This window comes from Nycticebus coucang, chromosome 5, assembly GCF_027406575.1.
Source record: "Nycticebus coucang isolate mNycCou1 chromosome 5, mNycCou1.pri, whole genome shotgun sequence".
Classification (NCBI taxonomy): Eukaryota; Metazoa; Chordata; class Mammalia; order Primates; family Lorisidae; genus Nycticebus; species Nycticebus coucang.
The window spans coordinates 89,224,904-89,251,967 of NC_069784.1; the positions used below are offsets into that span (position 1 = coordinate 89,224,904).

The 27,064-nt window shown below is 40.5% G+C and overlaps 1 protein-coding gene across 1 annotated transcript in view; it reads right to left on the reverse strand.

The window, feature by feature from the left end:
* Positions 1–27,064, reverse strand: part of LAMA4 (laminin subunit alpha 4) — a 162,193-nt gene that overhangs the window by 90,224 nt on the left and 44,905 nt on the right. The window contains exons 3-4 of the mRNA XM_053591244.1: positions 20,167–20,291; positions 6,352–6,432 (exon numbers count right to left, since the gene is read on the reverse strand). Coding sequence (XP_053447219.1) covers positions 6,352–6,432; positions 20,167–20,291 — 206 coding nt within the window. The remainder of the gene's footprint in view (positions 1–6,351; positions 6,433–20,166; positions 20,292–27,064) is intronic.

Consider the following 27,064-nt stretch of genomic DNA (forward strand, 5'->3'; position numbering starts at 1 on the left):
AGTCTGTTCTTATTTTTTTCCTCCTTTAATCTCATGTCTTCTTCTATTAATGACTTGCTCCATCTAGGGAAAATTGATACATTTACAATGCAAAGGAGAGAACTGTGACATCTAAACTCTGTCAGGTCAGTTATTAATCATATTATTTGAGCAAAATGGAAAATAAAACAATACATTTTCTGAAAAAATTAATGATTTGACCAACAGCGATTGCTTTGGGAGTGTCTGGAGCTCTTCTCTATCTCGTCTGCTCTTCCTCCGAGGCTGTGCAGCTGTTACTGAATGTCTTTATCAAAGGTGCACAAACTCATGGCCTGGGTAGCACAGAAACCTTTCTGGGAGGGGTGTGGCTCAGTAGATGTCATTAGGATTAAATAAGATGGTGTAAAAAAAGAAAAAAACACTTGTTAAAAAGTGTGCCATAAAGTGCTCTCCACTTTCTGAGAGGCTGGGAAATAAGGCTAGAAAATGTAAGGAACCTATCCAAGATTACAGGACAAGAATCCAGGAGTGGAACAAAGCAGAGGGTGTCACAGAACTCTAAGCAAATAACAGGGGTGGCAACTTAAGTTTGAAAACTTGACATCTTCAGAGAGAATTAGACTAAATCCCCCCATCACAGTAAGCCTCAATAAATATTAGCTATCTCTTCCTTTTCTCCCTTATTCTTCTTTTCCAAACCAAGTCCATCATTGAAATCATTATTATTGTCATCAGCATCAGCATCAGTATCATTTCTGTTGATAGTATGTTCTGCCTTTCCTGTTAGGGGTTTAAAGTCTTCTTAAATTTGCTTTAATTTACCCCATTCTTTTCTCCTGATCCTTAAGCAACAAGGTCCTCATGATAAATCATCATACAGTCCTAGCCTGTTTCTCACTCCAGCACAAAAGGGAACAGATGTAGCTGAGTGTGGTGGTGTGCACTTCTAGTCCCAGCTGCTCAGGAGACTGAGGCAGGAAGATCTCTTGAGCCCAGGAATTTGAGCTATGGTGACACCACTGCATTCTAGGCCTGGCAATAGAGCAAGACCCTGTCTCAAAAACAAAACAAAACCGAACAGGTGAAAGTGTACTATTAAAGCTGACATAGGAGGCAGTGTGGGATACTGAGGCATTGAGATGATACTAGTTTATCAACTAAAAACTAGATTGAACATTGAAGATCCTGGGTTTTAGTTCTGGATTTAATGCTAACAAATGATGTGACCTGACATTAAGTCTTTTCATAGCTTCCGAGTCTCAGGTTCCTCATCTTTTTTTGAATGAATGAATGAATGAATTTTATTAGTTGTATGCTAATATATATATATATGAGCCTGTGAGCCTGAACAAGGATTTTTTTCCTTTTATCTTTAGATTACACATAATGATTGTACATATTTATCAGATACAGAATATTTTGATATATGTGTATAATGTATAATAATCAAATCAGGATAATTAGCTTAGAACACTTATCATTTGAGTGCTGTGAACATTCGAAATCCCCTCCTCAATCCTTCTGAAAATACACACTAACTTGTGGGTGACCGTGTTCACCCTGCAGTGCTGTGGAACACTGGAGCTTATTCCTCTCAGCTAGCTGAAACTTTGTATGCGTTAACCACCTCTCTATCTTCATCTGCCCCCTAACCTTCCCGGCCTCTAATAACCACCATTCTCGTCTCTCCTTCCATGAGCTCATTTCTCTCTTTAGCTCCCACGTAAGCGTGACAACACGTAACATGAAGGTACAGACTGCTTCATGGACCTGCCTGGCACCCTTGTGGAGGGCCATGCTGATCTCCTCTGCGTCCTTCCATTTTTAGCGTTATGTGCTGCCCAAGCCAGCATCTCATTTTTACAACGCAGTTAGTTGTGGAGGGAGGGTCACACTGGGACAAGAGCGAGAATTGTAAGACTTCTTCCATAAGGCTTGTGCATTGCACATTTTGTAATTTTTTACAGCAGAAGAGACCTTCCATTTGCAACCTCTCTTCAGTCAATTCTGGGTCACCCTTGTCCATTTTCCTGGTATGAGGTAGGAGGTAGGGGAACTAAAATAGGGCAAGAAATGACTGGTTCTTTTCATTACGTTGTCCCTTTTTAAAAGGAACATTAAAAGGACCTGTTGTTTTTTAAGTAAGAAGAAAAGCATTACTTAGACAAATATAGAGAGTGCCTACAATGTGCCAAGGGATGGGGGAAGAGCGACAGAGATGGAGGAACTCTATGATGGGGGAAGAGTGGACAGAGAAAGGACATGATGCTGTTTCTGTCCAAATTCTCACGGTTTTTAACAGTAGAGACAAAAAAGGCCATTGTGTGATTTTGGGTAAGGGATAAACTCTCTGTGTCTCTCCTTCTATCAATAAGGATAAAAACGTATCCCAGAGGATTTTTGTTTTTAGGCTTAAATGTGTTGGTGTCTGTAAAGTGCTTACAATAGTGCCTGAGGCACCACACAGTAAGCACTCAATACATGTTAGTTATTGCGATCATCATGACCTAAGTATAATACAATGCGGCAAGCTCGCCTGTTGATACTGTACGTTTTGGAAACAGCACAACCAAGATGTGGAGTTTAAAGCCTGAGGTGGGGAAGGAAGACAGAAGAGCCCACAGCAGGCTAAGAATTATGGACCTGATTCTTACGACAAGGCAGGTTGGTATGTGTGAGCTGTTTTATATGGTACTGTAAGAAATAAGTAAGTAGGTAAAACATGATTTGTATTTGAGATCAGTGATCCTCAAATTTGTGTGTAGTATAGATCTCTTTTAATGGGAAAACATTTTTGTAGAATATCCTCTCCGGTGTTCATTTAAATTATCTTTAAATATTTCAGACATAAACTTAGGTGGAAACTCCTTATACCTAAGGCTTTTATATGTCTTGAAAACCAAAGCTAATTTCCAAATAAAGCATAAACAAAACTATAAAACTAATCAAATTCAAATTAATATTAATTCAAGGTGCTGGATTATGTCATCTTGTTGCAACTGAGTGGCCATGTGCAACGTGATGTGGTAGAGGATTGTCTGCGTTCAGCACGCAGATCCTGCAACGTGCTGTGTGATGACTCATTTCTCACCAACTTTCTTTCGGGAAGGTTCAGTTTTACAGCTTGCCTTGATGCCGTATCATTCAGCTTCCAATTGTCTGTCCTGTGACGCACCATCATCCCTGTTATTCTACCCCCAGCATTTAAGAACATCGCCCTTAGTTATAAGGTGATGCTAGAGAAAGTCTAGAGCAGTGTTTTTCAATGTTTTTATTTTTATTTTTTTATCTCACGGCACACTTGAACCTACAGTTAAACTTCTGTTACTCACTTAAATTATGTTGATAAAAAAAAAAAAAAGTGTAAAAAGGGCCAGGTGTGCTGGCTCTCGCCTACATTCCTAGCACTCTGGGAGGCCCAGGTGGGTGGATTGCCTGAGCTCACAGGTTCGAGACCAGCCTGAGCAAGAGTGAGACCCTGTCTCTTAAAAAAAAAAATAGCTGGGTATTGTGGCAGGTGCCGGTAGTCCCAGCTACCGGGAGGGTGAGGCAAGAGAATCACTTGAGCCCAAGAATTTAGTTGCCACGGCACTCTACCAAGGGCAAGGGTGATGAAGTGAGACTGTGTCTCCAAAAAACAGACAAATAAAAAAGAGTAAAAAAAAAAAAAAAAAGAATCTATTTACTGTGCTTTGAACTTCTTTAGAAAATAATTTAATTAATGATCCTTACACATTTTTGCAGCACACCTAAGATCCTCTCACAGCACAATGGTTGAAAATCACGGATGTGGAGCATGTTTCAATCAATGTTTTTTCTCAAGATTCCCATTGAAATTAAATATAAAATTAAAAAAAATACTCACTGAGAACCTGCGAACCTCCATGAATACTTCTGAGAACACCAATGAATTTTAAGCCACAGTTGGAGAAACATTTTTCTATTATGTGGGTGTGGTGCTGAAGGTTAAAGCAGAGCAGTGGTCCCCAAAGGAGTGACAGCCATGGTGTGTGAGACTCCAACAGGAAGTCAACACACAGACCCTGGGCACCGTCCCTTCAGGCTCTTTCAGTGGGGTGGTGGAGGGGGTCTGGGGAAGGCTCAGGAATCTAAACCTTTCCAGAAGACACTTAGATGCAGTCAGATTTGAAAACTGCCACTTCATTAAATGATCTCTAACTACAGAAAGACCTAGAGTATTCTTGGCTTGGACTAATTTTTGGTTTTGTTTGAAACAGATATCTATACAAATCAGCTACATATGAAGGAAAAAAAAAACTCCCAAAGAGAAGTCTAAGTTCACAAATACATGGAAAACATAGGTTAGATGCTTAGATAACTTAAGAACCTGGTTGTTAAACTCAGAGCAGGAACCCTCTTCTCATTCTTAGGGTCACATGCAAATCAGAAATAGCCAAGGCCTCCTTCTTTTGGGTGATTGAGACCCCCAGCTTCATTTCATTATCCACAAAATGACAAATATACCCTCTTCTCAGGGTGGTTGTGAGGATGGTAGATGAGGAATGTAAAGCAACAAAGACGTAAGAGTTGCTCAATAAATAGCACTATTAAGTTCAAAGCCGTGATTCAGGAAAATGAGCTAACTGTCCCCTCCCATCACCAGAAGTGGGGCATTGACCACCATGACCATGATGCATGCTCTCACCAGTTAGTTTCTATCGAGCATGTATTTAGTGCCAGGTGCCATACTAAAAACTTTACAGGATTACCTCTCAACAGTCCAGTGAGCAGGGTACCTTCAATGTCTCCACTTTGTAAAGTGTAAATTACCACTTAGAGAGATGAGATAACCTGCCTGCCTGGAAGGCTCACCCACCCACAGAGCTGAGAAGCAAATCCAGCCAGGCCCCTATGATGTCTCTTTAACACTCTCCTTTGATTACCCAAATTGGGGCCCTTTCCTAGGTCCTACCTCTGCAGGGTTAGGAAGCTACCATTCCAGCACCAGGTCTGACCCAACCTCCCAATAGCAGGTCCCCCAGACTTCTGTGCAGGCTGGGAGACTTATCATTTGCAGTCCCATGTGGGGGTGGGCATGCTGTCCTGCGCTAGGCTGGGGAAGCCACTGCAGATAAGAATGTTTATCTGCACCTCTGGGTTGTTTTGTAGGACTGAACCCTTAGGGCCTTAGGGCTGAGGTTATTTCCCTGCTGGGAGGCTTTGCTTTTGATTTTGCAGGGCTCTCTGTAGGGCCATTAACTCCCCTCTCCAGGAGCCTGGAACAGCCATTAGCAATACTGCTCAGTCATTATCAGTTCAGGTTGAGCTGAATTTGAGGAGAAAAGCTCCATTCTGGCTGATTAACAATCCTCTTAGACCTCCACTGAGCCAGAAAATGAGTAAATCAGGTGCCTGATGTTCCCCTGTCCCCAAGTAAGGAAATACAGAATAAATGTGTCACAAACATTAATCAGCCCAGTGTAATCTAATCACCTCTGTCGCCCCCTCCCTCCTAATGGATGAAATTCATGTGGGCTCACAGCTCTCATTTTCCTTGTTATGGAAAAAAAAAAAAATCCCATAACGCTTTAGTGGAAGAATTATCCACAATTTGCACATTTATTAATCACACTAACAATGACTTCTGAGCAAGGAAATTTTCTGTCCCATAAACACTGTGGCTTTTTATTGCTTGTTTGTTTTGGATCTACTGTTTGAGAGATAGAGAAGGTTCTCATTGGAAGTGAGGTTGCTCAGAATTTAAGGTTTACATGGGAAGCCCTGGCGGGAGTCTGAGAGCTCCCTCAGGGCTGTGTGGGTGTGCTGCTGGCCACGCAGCTGCCTGAAGTGGGTGATGTTTGGGTAGCACCTCCCGGCCTTCCCACCCTGTCTTTACAGCACTACACGGTATTTGCTGCCTAAACGCAATAAATGAAGCCAATGTTATAGCATTTCTGTTAAAATAAGACCTCTCCAATGTTAGGGCATTTCTGTTTAAAAATAAGGCCTCTCTGTGAGTCTTTTTTTAACAAAAGCTATTTTTATCTTAGAAAACTGTGGGCAGCTGACAGGTGGGCTTCCTCACTCGGTCATCGGCATTAGATCATAACCTTTTTGTCCAATCACTTTCCTGCCTGGCCATTTATACTTTGCTGAACATAAACATAAACGTGAACAATTTCTCTTGTATCTTTGAGTCTTCATTCTGAAGGCCCCGTGTATACACTTTAAATAAATTTGTATGCCTTTTCTCCAATTAATCTGCATCTTGTCAGTGATTTTTTCAGCAAAACTTCATAGGGCCAAGAGGAACCCCTCTCCTGAAGGATCATGGCAGAGCTGATGAGTGCAAGAAACAGAAAGTGTCCTTTAACTCACACAGAAAATAAGAGAATTTTATAAGTGTACCTTTCACAGTTAGGTCCCGCATAGTTTTCTTTGCACATACACCGAACTGCTCCGTTTTTCCTATAGCAGGATTCTGCAAAACTGAAATTGTAAGTGAAAGTTAGACGTCAACTCCATACACCACTGAAGAGACTGTCTTAACTTTTTTAGATCTCCCATTTGTTGGTCCCCTGGAAGTTCTAATAGATGCGATTGCTTGCTTTATTTAAACTTGTTACATTTACCTTGCAGGAAAGTTTAAATCAGCAGGCCCAGATTAAAAAAAAATGCCACTCTGTTGTTGGGACAATTCCCAGGTCCTAGGTATACAGAGGGTACCAAAAAAAAGGTATACACATTTTAAGAAAGGAAAATTCTGTATTAAAATTGTAATATTCAATATATAGTGGATAATGTTATTTTGTATATTGTATCTTCTGGTAATTGCAGAAGTCGAATGTGATGTGAATATTACAATTTTTTTTTTATTGTTGGGGATTCATTGAGGGTACAATAAGCCAGGTTACACTGATGAATATTACAATTTTAATATTCAATATATAGTGGATAATGTTATTTTGTGGATTGTATTTTCTGGTAATTGCAGAAGTCGAATGTGATGTAACTATTACAATTTTAATACAATTTTTTCCCCTTAAAATGTGTGTACATTTTTTGGCACCCCTTGCATATTTTAAATACATGTCTAAAACACGTATTTCAAAGCCATAAATAAAATAATCAAATTTTACTTGCTACATGAGAATCTAATCTTATTCCTCATCACTTTCTGTGAATATTTTTAAGTTTCCTTTTTTATTTTTTTCTTATACTAGATCTCATCTACTTTTAAAGAGCAGGACCCAGTTCAAAATTATACTTTCTAACCTCCACAACCTTAATTTCTTTCATAAGTACCTTAAAAATTGGGAATAAGGGTACAGGAACTGGCTGAGTTGATTAAAGTCATAAAGCAAATACTCCAGCAAGGCATAGGACTCACCATAAAAGGATTTTAGCCCATGAACTCTTTCTTATTTTTCTTTCCTTTTTTTTTTTACATAATAAAAATTAGAACACAGAAAAGGAAAGTAATAAAAATATCGGTTTGACATTATCAATAACTATTGTAATTATTAACACAAAGGAAATGGGGTTATACTCTCCACAGTTTGGAAAATTCTTCATACATCAAGACATGAATTGTGCAGGGTGTAGGGGTGTGTTTGTGTGTAACATTTTTCAAGACTTCAAGACTTCTAAATTAGTTTTAGCTTAGGTACCGTACAACCATGGAGTGTGACCCGCTGCTCTCCATTCCTGTACATATCAGCAATTTTACCCTAATGGTCTTTGGAGGAAAGCAAATGGAGAATGTGTTTGCTTTGTTTGAAGACATTTACAAATCAATCAAAAAACAATATGTGCATCTCAGTGAAAGGCAATACTCACAATTTATTTTCTCTAACAGTTTGGGGAAAACATTCCAACAAAATCACATTTCTTTGATCTTTTCCCCTTTACTTGGCTGGTTAGCCTATGTACAGAATCACTATCAGGAAAGAGTCCAGAACATGAACAGACCCCCACGCATCTTTCTTTGAAGGTGTTCCACCCAGTAGCCCGCCCATGGCTTGAAAGATGAAACATCTGCTGGGGGACATCTGGAGTCCTCTGCCTGTGGCTGGTGTCTTGCTGTTTCAAACAGATGACATTTTCCTTAATTGGAGCGATTTCCACAGCTACTGGTAGAGATGGAGGATGTCTGGCCAACTCCATAATCAGAACATGAGCTCCATGCCAATGGTCCCCAGGAACAACCGCATGACTGTTGGTCTCAGCGGTAATGGAGGAGGAGACTCGGAGGCAGGGCCAGCCCTCCAGGGTTCATTTTAGTTTTTCATCAGCATAAACTGTTTATGTTTTTCTTAAGGTAAACTCTTAAGAAAGAGTTTTGGCTCGGGAAATGAAACCACGGAGTCTCTCTCAGCCCACTCTGACTGCCACCCTTTTCTAAGGGTTTGCTCTTAGAAAACCCTTAGGGAACTTGAAGAAAAATAGACTGTGTTTTTTGTTTGCTTGCTTAACTCTCTTAAGCATTATTTTCTTGCTTTCTGATGTGGCTATTGCAACTGGAAATCAAATCCTGGGTCTGCAGGCTCAACTCCGTGGATCTTTTGAAGTGTAATTCAGATTCCAAACTGGGTGCCTCTCTCAAAGGTCCTGGAACTTTTGTTTTTATAAAAAAATAGCAATATGAATATTTAAAAGAAAAGCTGGAAGAGGCAATGGGGCATTGGAATTTTGATAAGATATTTGATTTGCATTTGAGGTTAGTTAATTAAGTCAATGAGGCCAGATTGCAAGCTAGTATTTTATGGGATCCAGGGAAATTTGTTGTGTTTTATGACCACAGACTATCCCCTTCTCCCCTGTTTGCAGCCAGTCCTTCCCCACACTCCCCACCACCCGAAGGATTCAAGAAGTAGAGCTAATGCCAGGATACAGAAAAATCTGTAAAACCTGAGAGGTCTCTTACACCCTTCGCAATTCCTCCCTGCTCCTACACAATATTACATATAGGTGACAGATTTTTGGTTTCATTTTCATTTTCAGCAGGGTTTTCAACCTTAAATCTGTGCTATAGAGACTCACTTTTCGTATATGTGAATATGTCCCTAACTTCAGAGCACATTCCCTAAGTCCCTTAAACCGTGGGTCCATGCACATTTGTACAAAGTACAGGGGCAGAAATGGTGGTCCTTGGTGCCTTTGGAAACTGTTTCCTTCTCAGGACAGGAGACCCATACCTAGTGGACAACTTTCTGCTTCATTCATTGAAAAGAGTAAGCCTGCAGAAGTCCGTCTTTAAAAACTAACATATGGATTAAGGTGGCTCAAAAAGTAAAAGATCATCTGCTCTGGGTGCTTAAAAAATTGCTGTTTTTTTTTTTTATACCTGTTTTCATAAAGTCAAGACTTTTTTTGTTTTAAGAACATTTACTTTTTTTATTATTAAATCATAACTGTGTACATTAATCCGATCATGGGGCACCATACACTGGTTTTATAGACCGTTTGACACATTTTCATCACACTGGTTAACATAGCCTTCCTGGCATTTTCTTAGTTATTGTGATAAGACATTTACACTCTACATTTACTAAGTTTCACATATATCCTTGTAAGACGCACCGCAGGTGTAATCCCACCAATGACCCTCCCTCTGCCCACCTCCCGCCTCCCTCCCCTCCCTTTCCTCCTTCCCCCTATTCTTAAGTTATAACTGGATTATAGCTTTCATGTGAAAGCCATAAATTAGTTTCATAGTAGGACTGAGTACATTGGATACTTTTTCTTCCATTCTTGAGATACTTTACTAAGAAGAATATAGTCCAGCTCCATCCATGTAAACATGAAAGAGGTAAAGTTTCCATCTTTCTTTAAGGCTGCATAATATTCCATGGTGTACATATACCACAATTTATAAATCCATTCGTGGATCGATGGGCACTAGGGCTTTTTCCATGACTTAGCAATTATGAATGGGGCTGCAATAAACATTCTGGTACAAATATCTTTGTTACGATGTGATTTTTGGTCTTCTGGGTATATGCCTAGTACAGGAATTATAGGATTGAATGGCAGATCTATTTTTAGATTTCTAAGTGTTCTCCAAACATCTTTCCAAAAGGAATGTATTAATTTGCATTCCCACTAGCAGGGTAGAAGTGTTCCCTTTTCTCCACATCCACGCCAACATCTCTGGTCTTAGGATTTTGTGATATGGGCTAATCTTACTGGAGTTAGATGATATCTCAAAGTAGTTTTGATTTGCATTTCTCTGATGATTAAAGATGACGAGCATTTTTTCATATGTCTGTAGGCTGTGTGCCTGTCTTCTTCAGAGAAGTTTCTCCTCAAGTCCCTTGCCTAGCCTGCGATGGGATCGCTTGTTCTTTTCTTGCTTATATGTTTGAGTTCTCTGTGGATTCTGGTTATTAAATCTTTGTCGGAGACATAACCTGCAAATATCTTATCCCATTCTGAGGACTGTCTGCTTGCTTTCCTTCCTATATTCTTGGCTGTGCAGAAGCTTTTTAGTTTGATCAGGTCCCAGTAGTGTATTTTTGAAGCTGCTTCAATTGCCTAGGGGGTCCTCCTCATGAAATACTCGCCCAGATCGATTTCTTCAAGGGTTTTCCCTGTACTCTCTTCTAGTACTTTTATAGTTTCATGTCTTAAGTTTAAATCTTTAATCCAGGGGCGGCGCCTGTGGCTTAGTCGGTAAGGCGCCGGCCCCATATACCAAGGGTGGCGGGTTCAAACCCGGCCCCGGCTAAACTGCAACCAAAAAATAGCTGGGCGTGTGGCGGGCGCCTGTAGTTCCAGCTACTCAGGAGGCTGAAGCAAGAGAATCGCTTAAGCCCAGGAGTTGGAGGTTGCTGTGAGCTGTGTGAGGCCACGGCACTCTATGGAGGGCAATAAAGTGAAACTCTCTCTACAAAAAAAAAAAAAAAAAAAAGTCTTTAATCCAGTGAGAATCTATTGTAGTTAACGGTGAAAGATGTGGGTCCAGTTTCAGTCTTCTACACGTTGCCAGCCAGTTCCATTTGTTAAATAGGGAATCTTTTCCCCACTGAATGTTTTTAATTGGCTTGTCAAAGATCAAATAATGGTAAGTAGCTAGATTCATCTCTTGGTTCTCTATTCTGTTCCAGACATCTACTTCTCTGTTTTTGTGCCAGTACCATGCTGTTTTGATCACTATCAATTTATAGTATAGTCTTAGGTCTGGTAGCGTGATTCCTCCTACTTTGTTTTTATTTCTGAGTAATGTCTTGGCTATTCGAGGTTTTTTCTGATTCCATATAAAATGAAGTATTATTTTTTCAAGATCTTTAAAGTATGACAGTGGAGCTTTAATAGGGATTGCATTAAAATCGTATATTGCTTTAAGTAGTATGGGCATTTTAACAATGTTGATTCTTCCCAGCCATGAGCATAGTATGTTTTTCTATTTGTTAACATTTTCAGCTATTTCTTTTCTTAGAGTTTCATAGTTCTCTTTATAAAGACCTTTCATGTCCTTTGTTAGATAAACTCCCAAATATTTCATCTTCTTTGGCACTACTGTGAATGGAATAGAGTCCTTAACTCTTTTTTCAGCTTGACTATTGTTGGTATACACAAAGGCTACTGATTTATGAATGTTGATTTTGTAACCTGAGATGCTGCTGTATTCCTTGATTACTTCTAAGAGTTTTGTAGTAGAATCCCTGGTGGTTTCCAGATATACAATCATATCATCTGCGAAGAGCGAAAGTGTGATCTCTTCTGAACCTATATGGATACCCTTGATCACCTTTTCTTCCCTAATTGCGATGGCTAAAACTTCATTACAATGTTAAAGAGCAGTGGAAACAATGGGCAGCCTTGTCTGCTTCCTGATCTGAGTGGAAATGATTTCAATTTAACTCCATTCAATATGATATTGGCTATGGGTTTGCTGTAGATGGCCTCTATCAGTTTAAGAAATGTTCCTTCTATATCAATTTTCTTAAGTGTTCTGATCATGAAGGGATGCTGGATATTATCAAAAGTTTTTTCTGCGTGAATTGAGAGAATCATATGGTCTTTGCTTTTCAATTTGTTTATGTGCTGAATTATACTTATAGATTTACATATATTGAACCAGCCTTGAGACCCCAGGATAAAACTGACTTGGTCATGACGTATAATTTTTTTGATGTGTTGCTGGATTCTGTTTGTTAGGATCTTTTTGAAAATTTTTGCATTTATATTAATTAGTGATATTGGTCTATAATTTTCTTTTCTTGTTGGGTCTTTTCCTGGTTTGGGGATCAGGGTGATGTTTGCTTCATAGAACATGTTGGATAGTATTCCTTCTTTTTCTATATTTTGGACAGGTTGAGTAATATAGGTACTAGTTCCTCTTTAAAGGTTTGGTAGAATTCTGACGTGAAGCCATCTGGTCCCGGGCTTTTCTTTTTAGGGAGATTTTGTATGTTTGATGCTATTTCAGAACTTGATATAGGCCTGTTCAACATTTCCACTTGATTCTCGTTAAGTCTTAGAAGGCGACATGTTTCCAAGTATTGGTCAATTTTCTTCAGATTTTCATATTTCTGAGAATAAAGTTTCTTGTAATATTCATTAAGGATTTTTTTAATTTCTGAGGAGTCTGTTGTTATTTCATCTTTGTCGTTTCGGATTGATGAGAGTAGAGATTTTACTAGTTTTTTTCCGGTTAGGTTAGCCAAAGGTTTATCTATTTTACTGACCTTTTCAAAAAACCAACTTTTTGATTTATTGATCTGTTGTATAATTCTTTTGTTTTCAATTTCATTTAATTCTGCTCTAATTTTGGTTATTTCTTTTCTTCTACTGGGTTTGGGGTTGGAATGTTCTTCCTTTTCTAGTTGCTTGAGATGTCCCATTAAGTTGTTAACATCCTCTCTTTCCATTCTCTTGAAGAAGGCTTGCAGTGCCATAAATTTCCCTCTGAGGACTGCCTTTGTGGTATCCCAGAGGTTCTGATAATTTGTGTCTTCATTGTCATTTTGTTCCAAAAATTTGGCAATTTCCTTCTTAATCTCATCTCTGACCCAGCTATCATTCAGCATAAGGTTATTTAACTTCTATGTTTTTGTATGAGTATGCAGATTCCTGTTGTTACTGAGTTCAACTTATATTCCATGGTGGTCCGAGAAGATGCAAGGAATAATTTCTATTCCTTTAAATTTACTGAGGTTAGACTTGTGACCTAAGGCGTGATCGATTTTGGAGTATGTTCCATGGGCTGATGAGAAGTATGTGTATTCAGTTTTGTTGGGAAGAAATGTTCTGTAGATGTCTGCTAAATCCAAATGTTGGATGGTTAGGTTTAAATCTAAAATTTTTTTGCTCAGCTTCTTATTGGAGGATCGATCCAACACTGCCAAAGGAGTGTTGAAATCTCTGACTAGGAAATCAAGTTGATCATGTCTGTTAGAGTTTCTCTTATAAATTGAGGTGCATTCTAGTTGGGTGCATAGATATTAATAATTGAAATTGCATCATATTGAGTATTACCCTTAACAAATATGAAGTGACCATTCTTATACTTCCTTACTTTTGTTGGTTTAAAGCCTATTGTATCTGCAAAGAGAATTGCAACACCTGCTTTTTTCTGATTACCATTTGCCTGAAATATAGATGACCATCCTTTCACCCTGTCTTTACCTTAAAGACATCTATATCTGTCTTTTAAGGTAAGCTGTGACTCTTGTATGTAGCAAATATCTGGCCTGAGTTTTTGTATCCAGTCAGCCAGCCTGTGCCTCTTTAGAGGACAGTGCAAGTCGTTCACATTAATGGAGAATATTGATAAGTGTGGTAAAATTTTGGGTATTGACTTTTTCAAAAGTCCAGTGGACATTTTTAATCCTTTCATCACTGTGGAATTTGGAGTTTTATCAAAAGTTTCTGAGTCAGTTTGCTTTTGTGGTAGAGGATTGGGCTGTTCATTATGGAGGATAGGTCTGAGAATATCCTGAAGAGCTGGTTTAGTTATGGCAAATTTCTTCCACATATGAATGTCATTAAAGTATTTAATTTCTCCATCATAAATGAAACTCAGTTTAGCTGGATACAGGATCTGGGGTTGAAAGTTATTTTGCTTTAGGAGATTAAAAGTTGATGACCACCCTCTTCTGGCTTGAAAAGTTTCAGCAGAGACATCTGCAGTCATTCTAAAATTCTTCCCTTTGTAGGTAATGGATTTCTTATGTCTGGCTGCTTTCAGAATTTTCTCCTTCATATTAACTTTAGTGAAGTTAATTATGATATGCCTGGGGAATGTCTTATTCGGATTGAGTCATGCTGGGGTTCTGAATCTGTCTGCTATCTGAATTTCAGAATCTCTCGGCATGTCTGGAAAATTCTCTTTCATAATTTCATGGAGAAGGGCCTCTGTGCCTTGCAAGGGTACTTCGTCACTTTCAGGGATTCTGATGAGGTGAATATTAGCCTTCTTCGAATTATCCCAGAGCTCTCTGAGAGAATGATCCATTTTTGCTCTCCATTTCTCTTCCTCTTTGAGAGTTTGGGAGCGTTCAAAGGCTTTGTCTTCAATGTCAGAAATCATTTCTTCTGCTTGCTCCACTCTGTTATGGAGGGATTCTACTGTATTTTTCAGATCTTTGAGGGATGCAAATTCTTGCTTCAGTGCATCAAAGTCTTTGGTGGTTTTGTCTCTAAATTCGTTAAATTCTTGAGACAACTTTTGAATTTCTCCTCGAATTTCTAATTCCGACTTTTGAATTGCTGCTCAAATTTCTAATCCTAAATTTTCCTCCATTTTATTAATCCTGTTTGCAATCCAAATTCTGAATTAGATTTCTGACATCTTGGCCGGTTGCTTATGAATGGGATCTTCAGTTACATCTGCCATATCTTTCCTTGGTGGGGGTTGGGGGGGTTGATCTATTCTGGTTATTCCTGGTACCAGAGTTTTTCCGCTGATTCTGCCCCATGATTTTTTTACACCGTTTGATTTTTCCCCTGGAGCTTTGCTGAGGACCCATACAGTGCTATGGCCTGAGAAACTGGGGACATGTTTGGTGTAGTGGGGCTAAGTGGTTCTGTCTTGTTTTCAGCTGGTCTCTGTTCAACCCTAGTGAAACAGTTACTCTGGGTTGAAATCTCAGCTGTGGAGAAATACCAGCAATTAAGTCACTCCGCCCCTATTGGAAAAGGAAAATCAAACCTTCCTAAAACCACACACCCAGGGCACCACCTGAATAGTCCTCAGGCGATTGGCTTAGTTCAAAAGGTTCAAATCAATTGTGTCAGTCAGCACCTGTCTCATGTGGGAGAGTTTAAAAGGTCTCTGGCATCTGGATCTCAGGGGTCTGGTGACTACTCAGATATGGCTTGCTCCAGTGCTCTGTGGAGTCAGGAGGACCCACCCAGCAAATAGATCAGTCTGGGAAGGTTGATGCCTCCTTTCCCACCTTTCACCTCTGTCACACCCAGTCACTGATAGTCCTGCAGGGCTTTGACCCAGTTGCCTGTAGTGAACAGATACTCGAGGGGTTTGCACTTGCCTGAATCACAAGGAAATCTGTTTCTGCTCAGCCAGGCCACTGCACTCTGCCTCTATCTGGCGGGGGGAGGTGAGTCCTGACAACCTCGGGTGCTTGATGGAGGCTGGGGGGTGTTCACTCAGTTCTAGCCCCACTCCTGATTGATGTTACTGACAGAACAGAACAGAACAACTTTGTGGGAATTTGTTTCTGTCCCTGCTAAATTCCCCTGAGAAGAGAAGCTGTTTTGAGTTCCCAGAGCCTGTGCCTCAGGCCCTGTCTTTGCTCCTGCAGGTTTGCATTCAGTTACCTGTCAGTTCTGGCCTCCTGTCTTCCTTTGTCTATAGGCTGATGATCCCCTGAGGGTCAGGTGCGTCATAGGCTCATTAAAGCAGTCCTCTGGGTCAGCCCTGCCCGGGGAACTTCCGGGCTCTGCCTGTGCGTTTCTAGTCCCCGCGCTCCGCCCAGGCTGGTACCGCCTCAGGCAAACCCTTTACTCACAGGGCCTGTGTTTCCATCCCAGATCTGTTCTGAGGTGGTTGCCACCTCAGTAGATGCCTGGCCTCCTCTGGTTGCCCAGGGAGACAGGGGGTGTGGATCAGAATATCTGGGAGGGAGCCCTATTTTTGCCACAAGATGGCTGCTGCTCTGCGCCTCAGGGCACCGCCGCTCCGGCGTGGTTCCCTCTTAGCCGACCATCCTCTCCTCACTCCTGTGCCCCAGAGTCAGCACTGACCACCTGCATTTAGGCCCTGTCCACATCACTCGAGAAATCACCCAGGAATCTGGACTCCCGGGGGACAGGCCTCCAGACCTCTGAATGAGAGTGGAGGGGAGTGCTGGGAGCTCAGAGTTGCAGGTAGAGAATATATACAGTTTTATACAGTTTTATGCCTGGCAGGAGAATGCTGTGGCACGCTAGGAGGGGAGGTACGTCCAGTTTTTAGTGGGTTTCTTCCATGGAGTGTAGTGGAAGGACCTTTGAACTCTGCTTTTTTGTTTGTGAGGCACTCCAAGTCATTCTCATGAAGGAGGGGACTCCCATCCACTTGGTGATGGATTTTGTACCTTTGTTTGTATCTTTGGGTTTGCAGCTCGCCTCAGTGGGGTTGATGTGCGTTCTTCAAACTTCTCTCTTGGTGCAGCTCTAATCCACCAGGTTACTTGCTAAATTTCTGTCCTTTAACTCTCCTTCTGGACAGGAGCTGCTGTGGAAAGCTGGCTTCTGTCAGCCATCTTGTCTCCACCAAAGTCAAGGCTTTTTGAGTGTTTCATTCACCCTATGTCACAGTGACTAGTACATGACTGGTATATAATATGTGCTTGAAACACTAGTTTTTATACTGGAATATGGTTAAGTTCTCCATAAGTATACGATTGCATGTAGCCAAGACTTCTCAGAACATAGGGAATAATCTTCTAAAAGTCTTGTATCATAAGACATGAATATCATATCATTTAGATAAGCAAATCTTGTCATAGGGCAAAACATACAAAAGTGGAACGAGGTGGCACCTGTGGCTCAGTGAGTAGGGCGCCGGCCCCATATGCCGAGGGTGGTGGGTTCAAACCCAGCCCCGGCCAAACTGCAACAAAAAAATAGCCGGGCGTTGTGGCGGGCGCCTGTGGTCCCAGCTGCTTGGGAGGCTGAGGCAGGAGAATCGTGTAAGCCCAAGAGTTAGAGGTTGCTGTGAGCCGTGTGATGCCACGGCACCCTACCAGAGGGCGGTACAGTGAGACTCTGTCTCTACAAAAAAAGAAAAATAAATAAATAAAAAAAAGGTGGAATGATACAACTATGTACAATCATCTGACATTGCCTTCCTAATTCTTCTGTTACTACCTAATAAGCTATATAAGGCTCAAAGCTTATAAACCTTTTCAGAGTAGATAATGCTACAAAACATCTTTATATGGGCGATCGAGTAACACTGGTTATTAGGAAGGTGGAGGCAAGTATATTTAACAGAATATCTAAATCATCAAGAAAGAGATGTGCTGAACATCTCATAAAATGTGGTTAAGTCTAATGGTTGAGAGCAGAATATTAATGAACAATTGAAGAATATACCTAGATAAGGCAAAAAAAAAAAAACAGGACGTACTTGAGTAAAAATAGCAGAACATTTAGTGTTCGCATTTTCTACTTTCACTCTCAGTTCTATTCAGTTTTCATACCTTACCAATATTATTGAACATGAAAAAAATCATAAAGCAAGGTCGGAGGCAGTTGAATACATCACAAGGCAGAAGGTAAAATGTTAGTCTATGTTGGTATTCAATTAAGAAAAAATTTCATAGGAAATATGGTTGACATCTCTCTCTTTCTATAAGTGTGTGAGTGTGGGGAGAAGGTGCTTAGGTTTCTTATTTTAAGTCTTTGTAGGTGCATCACTTGATTTAATCTTTATGACAGTTACAAATTATGTAAGTATTACATCAAACACCTAGAACATTGCCTGGTGTAAATAAGTGAACTATGTAAGTATTAGAGAAAATACAGTGCTATGTGTTCAGTAAAGACAGCATCTACCTTATACCTTTTCATGGGCAATATACCAACCCACACATATTCTCCTGGTTCCATCCTCACAATCCTATGATGCAGATCCTTAATTCTTTGTTTGATTTGTTACACTAATAAAGAAACTGAAATCCAGAGCTAGCAAAAGAATCAAGGGATGGGGGTGGGGCATGGTTGCCCACACCTGTAATCCTAGGACTCTGAGAGGCTGAGGCAGGTGGATTGCTTGAGCTCAGGAGTTTGAGACCAGTGTGAGCAATAGTAAGACCCCCATCTCTATTAAAAACAAAAAAACTGTCTGAGTGCTGTAGTGGCTCCTGTACTCCCAGCTACTCTGGAGGCTGAGGCAAGAGGATCTCTTAAGCCCAAGAATTTGAGGTTGCTGTGAGCCATGAGGATGCCACAGCACTCTACCCAGGGTGAGAGAGTGAGACTCTGTCTCCAAAAAAACACAAAAAAGAATTAAGGGATGATGTCAAGATCTGAACTTAGTCTTCTTGACCCCCAATCCTATGGAAAGTGAAATATAGGAAGAAAAGAACCTGCTAAGATCACACAGATGTTTTGTGTCAAAACCGAAATATGAACTTAGGTTCACTTTCTTTCCATTTGTGGTTTAATAAAAAACACATACGGTATTTAGTCTTTGTCCCTGGTTCCTGGCACAGAGCTCCATAATCCTTGGAATTTCCTGAGTGAAAAGACTGCTTTCAGTTGTCCATAACAAGCCCATTTCCAGGCTCCCTGAGTGTATACTAGGTAGCTGCCCCCGTGGAGAGCGCTGTCCCTGCACCTGCCCCCACCCACCTCTCTCCATACCTTGCCCCATGCATTGCTTCCATTTTGCTGTTCCTGAGTTATATCTTTTATAATAAAGTAACATTCATAACTACAGCACTTTTCTGAGTTCTCTGAGTCATTTTAATGATTTATCCCACCTGAGGAAAGAGTTGAGGCGAACCTCAGGATTTGTAGTCTGCTGAGCCAAAGTGTACGTAGCCTAGGACCCCATTTTTGACTGGCACCTGAAGTGGGAGCAGTTCTGTGGAAATGATCCTGACCCATGGCATCTATGCCAACTCCACAAGCTTAGTGTCAGAACCAAATTGACTGCATGCTACGGAGTTGGTGTCAGAGAATTAGAGAACTGGTTGACATTTGGAAAACCAGACATCACTACACCATTTTATTCCTGTACTGTGTCATTTTTAGGTCAATAAAATAGCCAGTCATAATTTTATTATGGGATTTATACATATTGTATCACTGAAAATAATTCCATTATTTCCATTATGACGCATATCTATTCTCTTTAACTTCTTACTCAGGTCAAACTATAGCCAGAAGTGAAAAATTGTTTTCTTGTAAATCTTCTATGAGCCGATTGGTCTAAAGCATGCACTTTTTTCATCTGTGTTCTAATTCTGATTGAAAAGCATATTTGGGGCTTAGTGCAATGGCTCATTCCTATAATTCTATCATTCTAGAAGGCCGAGAAGGGTGGCTTGCTTGACCTCAGAAGTTGGAGACCAACCTGAGAAAATTGAGACCCCGTCTCTACTAAAAATAGAAAAATTAGCTGGGCAGTGTGGCGGAGGCCTGTAGTCCTCAGCTACTTGGGAGGCTGGGCAGTGTGGCGGAGGCCTGTAGTCCCCAGCTACTTGGGAGGCTGAGGCAAGAGGATGGCTTAAGCTCAGGAGTTCGAGGTTGCCATGAATTATGATGCCATTGCACTGTAGCCTGGGGTAACAGTGTGAGAATTTTTCTCAAAAAAAAAAAAAAAAAGGAAGAAAGAAAAAGAAAAGGAAAGAAAAGCATATTTGGCCACCGCATGTAGAGAAACATCTATTCTGTGAGTCAGAAGAAACAGTACTACTGAAAATACTATATTATCATGAGTCTGTTGGCATTACAAGTTGCATTCCCTCTAGATGAAAAGATAGTTGAAAAAAGGTTAGACTAGCCTTGTTTATAAAACTTGGGAGACTTCGTTGACCTTATGATGAACCCTGATATTTTGGGAACAGAATTATCACCTATACTGCAAATGCTTAAGCTTCCTTGACAGTGCATTTAAACGAGAGAACTTTTCTATATGTTTTCCAATCTTATCTCAACACAAGGTATTCAGTTTTGAGTTGTGGTAAAACCTCAGAACTCTGGATATGGAAAAAAAAAGAAAGAAATGAACATTAGACAATACCGTCTGCCTTCAGGACTTACTTGGCCAGGTGGGGCAGGGGACAGGGGCACGGTTGGCAGAACCGGGGGGTGCCCCTGATAGAATCGCCAATATAACCGTCCAGACATCTCTCACAGTGCTCTCCTGTTGTGTTCCTCTGGCAGTGCTAGGAGAGAAAAGAGGAAAATCGACAAGGATGCAAGAGAAATTTTTTTTTTTTGTAGACAGAGTCTCAAGCTGTTGCCCGAGGTAGAGTACCATGGAGTCATAGCTCACAGCAACCTCAAACTCTTAGACTTAAGAAATATTCTTGCCTCAGCCTCCCAAGTAGTTGGGACTACAGGTGCCTGCCACAATGCCCAGCTATTTTTGTGTTGCAACTGTCATTGTTTTAGCTGGCCCTGGCCAGGTTCGAACCCACCTATCTCGGTGTATGTGGCTGGCATTCTACCCACTGAGCTACGGGTGCCGCCAGATGCAAGAGAAAATCTTTTTTTTTGCAGTTTTTGGCCGGGGCGGGGTTTGAACCCACCACCTCCGGTGTATGGGGCCAGTGCCCTACTCCTTTGAGCCACTTGTGCCACCCATGCAAGAGAAATTTTAAAGACAACAAATCTAGAAACCAAGCAAAGGGGTGTCAGGTCTGACAGCTCCAAAGGTGTGGGCCAATGCTGGTCAGCACAAGACATGTTGGCTAGTGCTTGAAAGAACAAACAAGTGGTGGATGGATTCCTGCCAGATGTCTTTGTGTCACCAACAGCCTGGGGACTCTTTAGAGTTTGTATGCAGAGGAGATTTTACCCATTTCAATTCAGGATGATCAAATCCTGGATGTTCCAGAATCATCCATCAGCTTCCTGCCTTGGAATAAATATGAAATGAAAAAACAATCAACTGCTAGTCCCTCCGTGCTTACCCATGACAAAGGGAACAATGAGGATTTACGACTTGGAAGGGCAAAGTATGTCAGGCTGTAGCATAAATGGGATAAAGGTAGATGAACGTCCTGCTAATGGGTTGGTATCTGGGATAGTGACACAGAAGAAATAGTAGGCAGGTTTATGTGTAGTATTTTTCCACTTGCAGTAAGGATAATAGAAAAAAAACCCACATAAAACAGATCCTTCTGCCTGGAATACCTTTCCAACATTCAAGATCTGCACCAACCTTTAAAATCTCTGGAAAGTCCTCCCTGATTGTCCCTTCTGGAATCCCTCCTTCTTTCCCTGACCCACATTGTAGTTTGTTATCTGTTCCCAGCCTCAGCACCCTGTCCCCAACATGTGCAGCACTGTATTGCCATTAACAGGGAGGGAGTAGGCACTCAACAGCTGCGGGGCTGACGACTCATTTCTGTGAAGGGCAGTGCTGCCAACACAGAGATAGCCTTCTATGGAATTGGCCCAGACTGCACAAGGCAAAGCCATTAGCTCTATAATATTTTCATCTTCATATTCACTGGAGTGTATGCATATGAAGGGTGAGTCGGGTTTTGGGTGAAAAATGATATCATTATAATTAGAATACCACTGAAGAGGCACCCTCCTATTTGAGCGATTCCCTTAGTAAAACAGACACACAAAAGCTTCCGTGGAACAACTTTTAAAAACAGGGCTCTGCAGAGGAACCTTGGGGAAGTCCAGATGACACAGCAGTAGGCTGAACTCTGAGTTCTTTATTTTTGTCTTTATGTTATATTTGAGGCTCAGAATAAAACATTAGTGAGGCCCTGTCTGAGGTAGGCTCTAATCCCTTTGTCCCCTTTTACATATGAAGCGATAGAAGCACAGGGAGAGCTCAAGTAAATTGCCAGTGCCACACAGATAGCAGGCAGAAAAAAAATCAGGCACTCTGGCTCCAGAGGTGAGTCTGCTAATTTCCAAACTATACTGCTTCTCCAGTACTGTAAAGAAAAGGCTCTTTTTCCAAGCAGTCATAAAACGGCTGCATTAGAAGGTTGCAGACTCTTTTGCTAACACTTTGAACTTCAAATGAAGTATAATACATTAGTCCTAAGGAAGGATTTCTAATTATGGGAATCTAGCTATCCTAGTTGAATAGTTTTCAGGCATTTGATCAGCCATTAGGTAAGGACAATATTTGGTTTCTGGTTAGAATTACATTAGCAGAATAAGATTTATGGGCTAGTTCAGACTGCTTGACAGATGAATGAAAAACAGAGAAATTAATTTTGTATGTAGACAACAAGATGCTAAATGTTTTCCCGCAATTCTTAATACTGTGTCTTGTGCTAAGTCAGCCTTCAGAAAATATTCGTTGGGGAAAAAAATGAAGGAAAAGAGGAAAGGATGAATTAACGAATCAGTGTCGAATCTAGAGCACATAAAGGAAATTAACATTCTAGCTCAAAATTGGTGGCAATCTCTTCCCAGGGAAAAACCAATGAGCCCTACCCACCTACCCTGACCTCAGCCAGGAGTCTGGCAGGCCTGCTTGTAGACTGGAGTCAAATTTGTCTGAGTCCTTATTGGACAGGTGAATCACATCTATGCAGAAAAAATAGGCCCATTGTAAGATGTTAAGCCATTCTTTTTGCCTGAAGTGACTACTAAACTGCAAAAATAAACAAATTGTCAATTCTGTCCCCTTCTGGCTTAATAGAAGCCTTGCATTCCTTGTCAGTGCATTAAGTCCGCTATGGCTGGCATAGAGAGCAGTTATCCTCAAAGGAAAAGTACCGAATTTCTCACAACCTCCAAATCCTCAGAGCGCAAATATTAACTTTCCTTATCTGCCTTCTTTTAAAGGGTTTGTTATGAACTTCCCTAAAGGCATCAGTGCACATTCTGGGAAACAGGCAGAGAGAGCCCTGGAGGTAAGGAGGAAAGGGCCCTAGCTCTCCCATTTTCTAGCTGGTCGACTCTGGATGAGTCACCTGACCTTCCTGGGCCTCTCCTATGTCCTTATCTATAGAATGAAGATTTAGACCAGATGGCCTGTCTGGTTGCTTCTAGCTCTGAACATCTTTTACTCTGAGATTGCAAAATGTCCCTTTATCTACAGTGCTCTGCCATTTGAAGAACAGAAAACAAAAATGACAATAATAAATAAGCATGTTATTGGGAAGAAAAGTTTATTTTTTAATAAAACTGATCACACTTAAAATTGGAATAAGCATTATGAATCTTTAGCCAGAGATTAAGAAAGCTACATTTGGATGATCAACTGTAAGTATTAGCAATGACATTCGAACACCAGCTGGGTCTCCTCCATGTGAGAAATGATGTCCCTCACCTATTGGGTCACAGCATATAATGTAGGAAGAAGCCTCCACAGGACCAGGTTAGCCTTGGAGTGTCTGTCAGCATACCTTTTGCCAGGCTAGATCCATGCATCTCTAAGTATGCCCTGGGTGGCCAAAGCTATTTTCAAAATAATACTGAAATTGTATTTATCTTTTGCATTCTCACTTTCTCATTCTTCATTGTGTAAGGTGAAGTTTTCTAGAGGCTACACACATTATATGTCAGCACTGATGGATATGGAAACAGGAGAACCCAGCTGCATCTATTAAGCAAGCCAGACATTAAACATATTTTCAATTTGTAAAATATGTTAATGTTTTGTAAAAGCATATTATTTATCTTAACATACAATGGGCTTGTTATTGCTGTTTTCATATGCATTAATAAGCATCATAAAATTTTTTCAATTTAAATTTCAAATGCAGTAAATATTGGTAGATAAAATCCACATAAACAAAAGCTCTTAGGTATCTTCAATAATTTTTAAGAGTGTAAAGAGTGATCGTGAGACCATAAAGTTTGAGAATTGCCCTGTGTCTAGATCAAAATTCTTAAATGTCAAGATGTCTACATATTCCCTGGAATTCTGGTGAATATGCAGATTCTGATTCAGGATGTCTGGGGTGGGACTGAGGGTCTGCATCTAATAAGCTCCCAGATATCATTAACGCTACTGGTCTAGACTATACTCTAGAAGCAAGGGCCTAGCTAAAAGTACCTAGCTTTGGCAGCACTGTTTTCTAGTTACTCAGGGTTGGGTCAGAGCCTAAGTTTCTAGCATAAGACAGGACTTCTTACTGCAATAGAAGAATGGCCTGAGTATCCCATAAGTTACAATATTAAAGTTTTTTTCAGTTCGGTTAGCTTGTTATTTCAGTAACCAATACATTCATTTAACAAACATGGATTAAGCTGAGATCATGATAAACAATGAGCTGTAACTGTTATTAAAATGACAAAGACCTGGCTCCAGTAACTCACAGACTTGTGAAGGAAACAAGAGAGGTGAACAAAGAGTAATATAGAATGTGACAGGCTCTGACTGAGGTATGCAGAAGGCCCACAACTGCTATGGGACAAAGATCCAAGAAAGGCAGCTGTTAGCACTTCATGAGAAAGTCAAAGAAGGCTTACTGGAGGTGGTGACATTTCACCTAGGCCTTCAAGTTATCCTCTAAGAAATCTTAGGTCAAGGATAAGGGAACAAGTTCAGGCCCAGGATGCGCAAGTACAGAGCATGTTTAGGTGACAATGTGTTCTGTGTGGCTGAAGTAGAAATTTCTGAAAGGTTTTGGAAATAGGGATGCCTTGATAGGGTTGTGTTTTTGAAAGACATCTCCATGGCTTCATGGGAGATGAATGAGAGGAAAGAGCTGGTGCTGGTGATGAGAGTAGTTAGGACGCCACGTCAGGGAGAGACGCTGTGGCTATGAGTTAATGCAGTAGGAGGGCATGAAAGGGAGCAGACCCTCTCCTACTCCGAATTGGCAGAGTTTAATGTCAATGTGAATGTTGGGGAAGAAGAAAAGAAAGTTGACGAAGCACCTGGGCCTGCTTTTGCTAACTAAGTTGGGGAGTATAAGAGAGAAACAAGTTCCAGCTAGAAGAGGAAGAATGAATAACACGTAGAGAACTTACTATCTGCATTCAGTTCCTGTCATATTTTTATGTTGATGGCACAAAGCAACAGGGGACTCCACTGAGCTATCCATTCTCAGAATTCTTTATGCATGAAATTTGCTGTTTTAGTTTCAGAACTTTAGCTATCGTGGAACCAAAATGATAACCATGTTCAAGATTTTGGTTTTTCCAAGTTTTCAATAGATAAAAAATTGTTAAAATTTTAAGGGAAGGATTATGCACCTGATCCAGATACCATTTAGAGTTGCAAGTAGGGTGGTGCCTATGGCTCAGTGGGTAGGGCGCCAGCCCAGTACACCGAGGGTGGTGGGTTCGACCTGGTCCTGGCCAAACTGCAACAAAAAATAGCCGGTCGTGGTGGTGGGTGCCTGTAGTCTCAGCTACTCAGGAGGCTGAGGCAAGAGAATCGCCTAAGCCCAGGAGTTGGAGGCTGCTGTGAGCTGTAATGTCACGGCACACTACCGAGAGGGATAAAGTAAAACTCTGTCTCTACCAAAAAAAAAAAAGAGAGTTGCAAGTAAAATAGGAGCAAAAAGTCTTTATACTCAATTTCTTCTTCCTCTTCAACATCTGATGAATCTGCTGGTTTACTGAACACACATGCTTAATCTCACAGGGACTTACACAGTTGGTTTCTGCCTCACATGTGTAATAAAAGAGAGTTCAAAAATTGTGAGGAAGAAAGATGCTAGTGTCTGCAAAAATTAGAGATATAGTCTCTTTGCTTTTTTGACTAGGGTTTTAATTAGACTTTGAGATTAATTAAAAATCCATTAGCCTTCAATATATTGGATTATTTATCTTCTCTACTGTACTAGAAGTCCATTTCTTTAGATAAATCACTACACAAATCAATTCTTAATCAAAAGGAACCAGAGGAGCTTTATGCCACTGGTGTACTTCAAATTGGATTTTTATTTATTTATTATTAAATCATAGCTGTGTACATTAATGCAATCATGGGACACCATACACTGGTTTTATATACCATTTGACATATTTTCATCACACTGGTTAACATAGCCTTCCTGGCATTTTCTTAGTTATTGTGGTAAGACATTTATATTCTACATTTAGCAAGTTTCACATGTACCCTTGTAAGATACATCGTAGGTGTGATCCCACCAATCACCCTCCCTCCGCCCATCCTCCCCCCTCCCCTCCCCTCCCCTCCCTCTCCCCTTCCCCATATTCTTAGGTTATAATTGGGTTATAGCTTTCATATGAAAGCCACAAATTAGTTACATAGTAGGGCTGAATACATTGGATACTTGGAACAAAATGACAATGAAGACATGAATTATCAGAACCTCTGGGATACCACAAAGGCAAGTCCTAAGAGGGAAATTTATAGCACTACAAGCGAACCTCAAGAGAACGGAAAGAGAGGAAGTTAACAACTTAATGGGACACCTCAAGCAACTGGAAAAGGAAGAACATTCCAACCCCAAACCAAGTAGAAGAAAAGAAATAACCCAAATCAGACCAGAATTAAAAGAAATTGAAAATAAAAGAATTATACAACAGATCAATAAATCAAAAGGTCAATAAAATACATAAACCTTTGGCTAACCTAACCAGGAAAAAAAGAGTAAAATCTCTAATTTCATCAATCAGAAATGACAAAGATGAAATAACAACAGACTCCCCAGAAATTCAAAAAATCCTTAATGAATATTACAAGAAACTTTATTCTCAGAAATATGAAAATCTGAAGGAAATTGACCAATACTTGGAAGCACGTTGCCTTCCAAGACTTAGCTAGAATCAAGTGGAAATGTGGAACAGGCCTATATCAAGTTCTGAAATAGCATCAACCATACAAAATCTCCCTAAAAAGAAGTGCCCAGGACAGGATAGCTTCACGTCAGAATTCTACCAAACCTTTAAAGAGGAACTAGTACCTATATCTCTCAACCTGTTCCAAAATATAGAAAAAGAAGGAATACTACCCAACATGCTCTATGAAGCAAACATCACCCTGATCCCCAAACCAGGAAAAGACCCAACAAGAAAAGAAAATTATAGACCA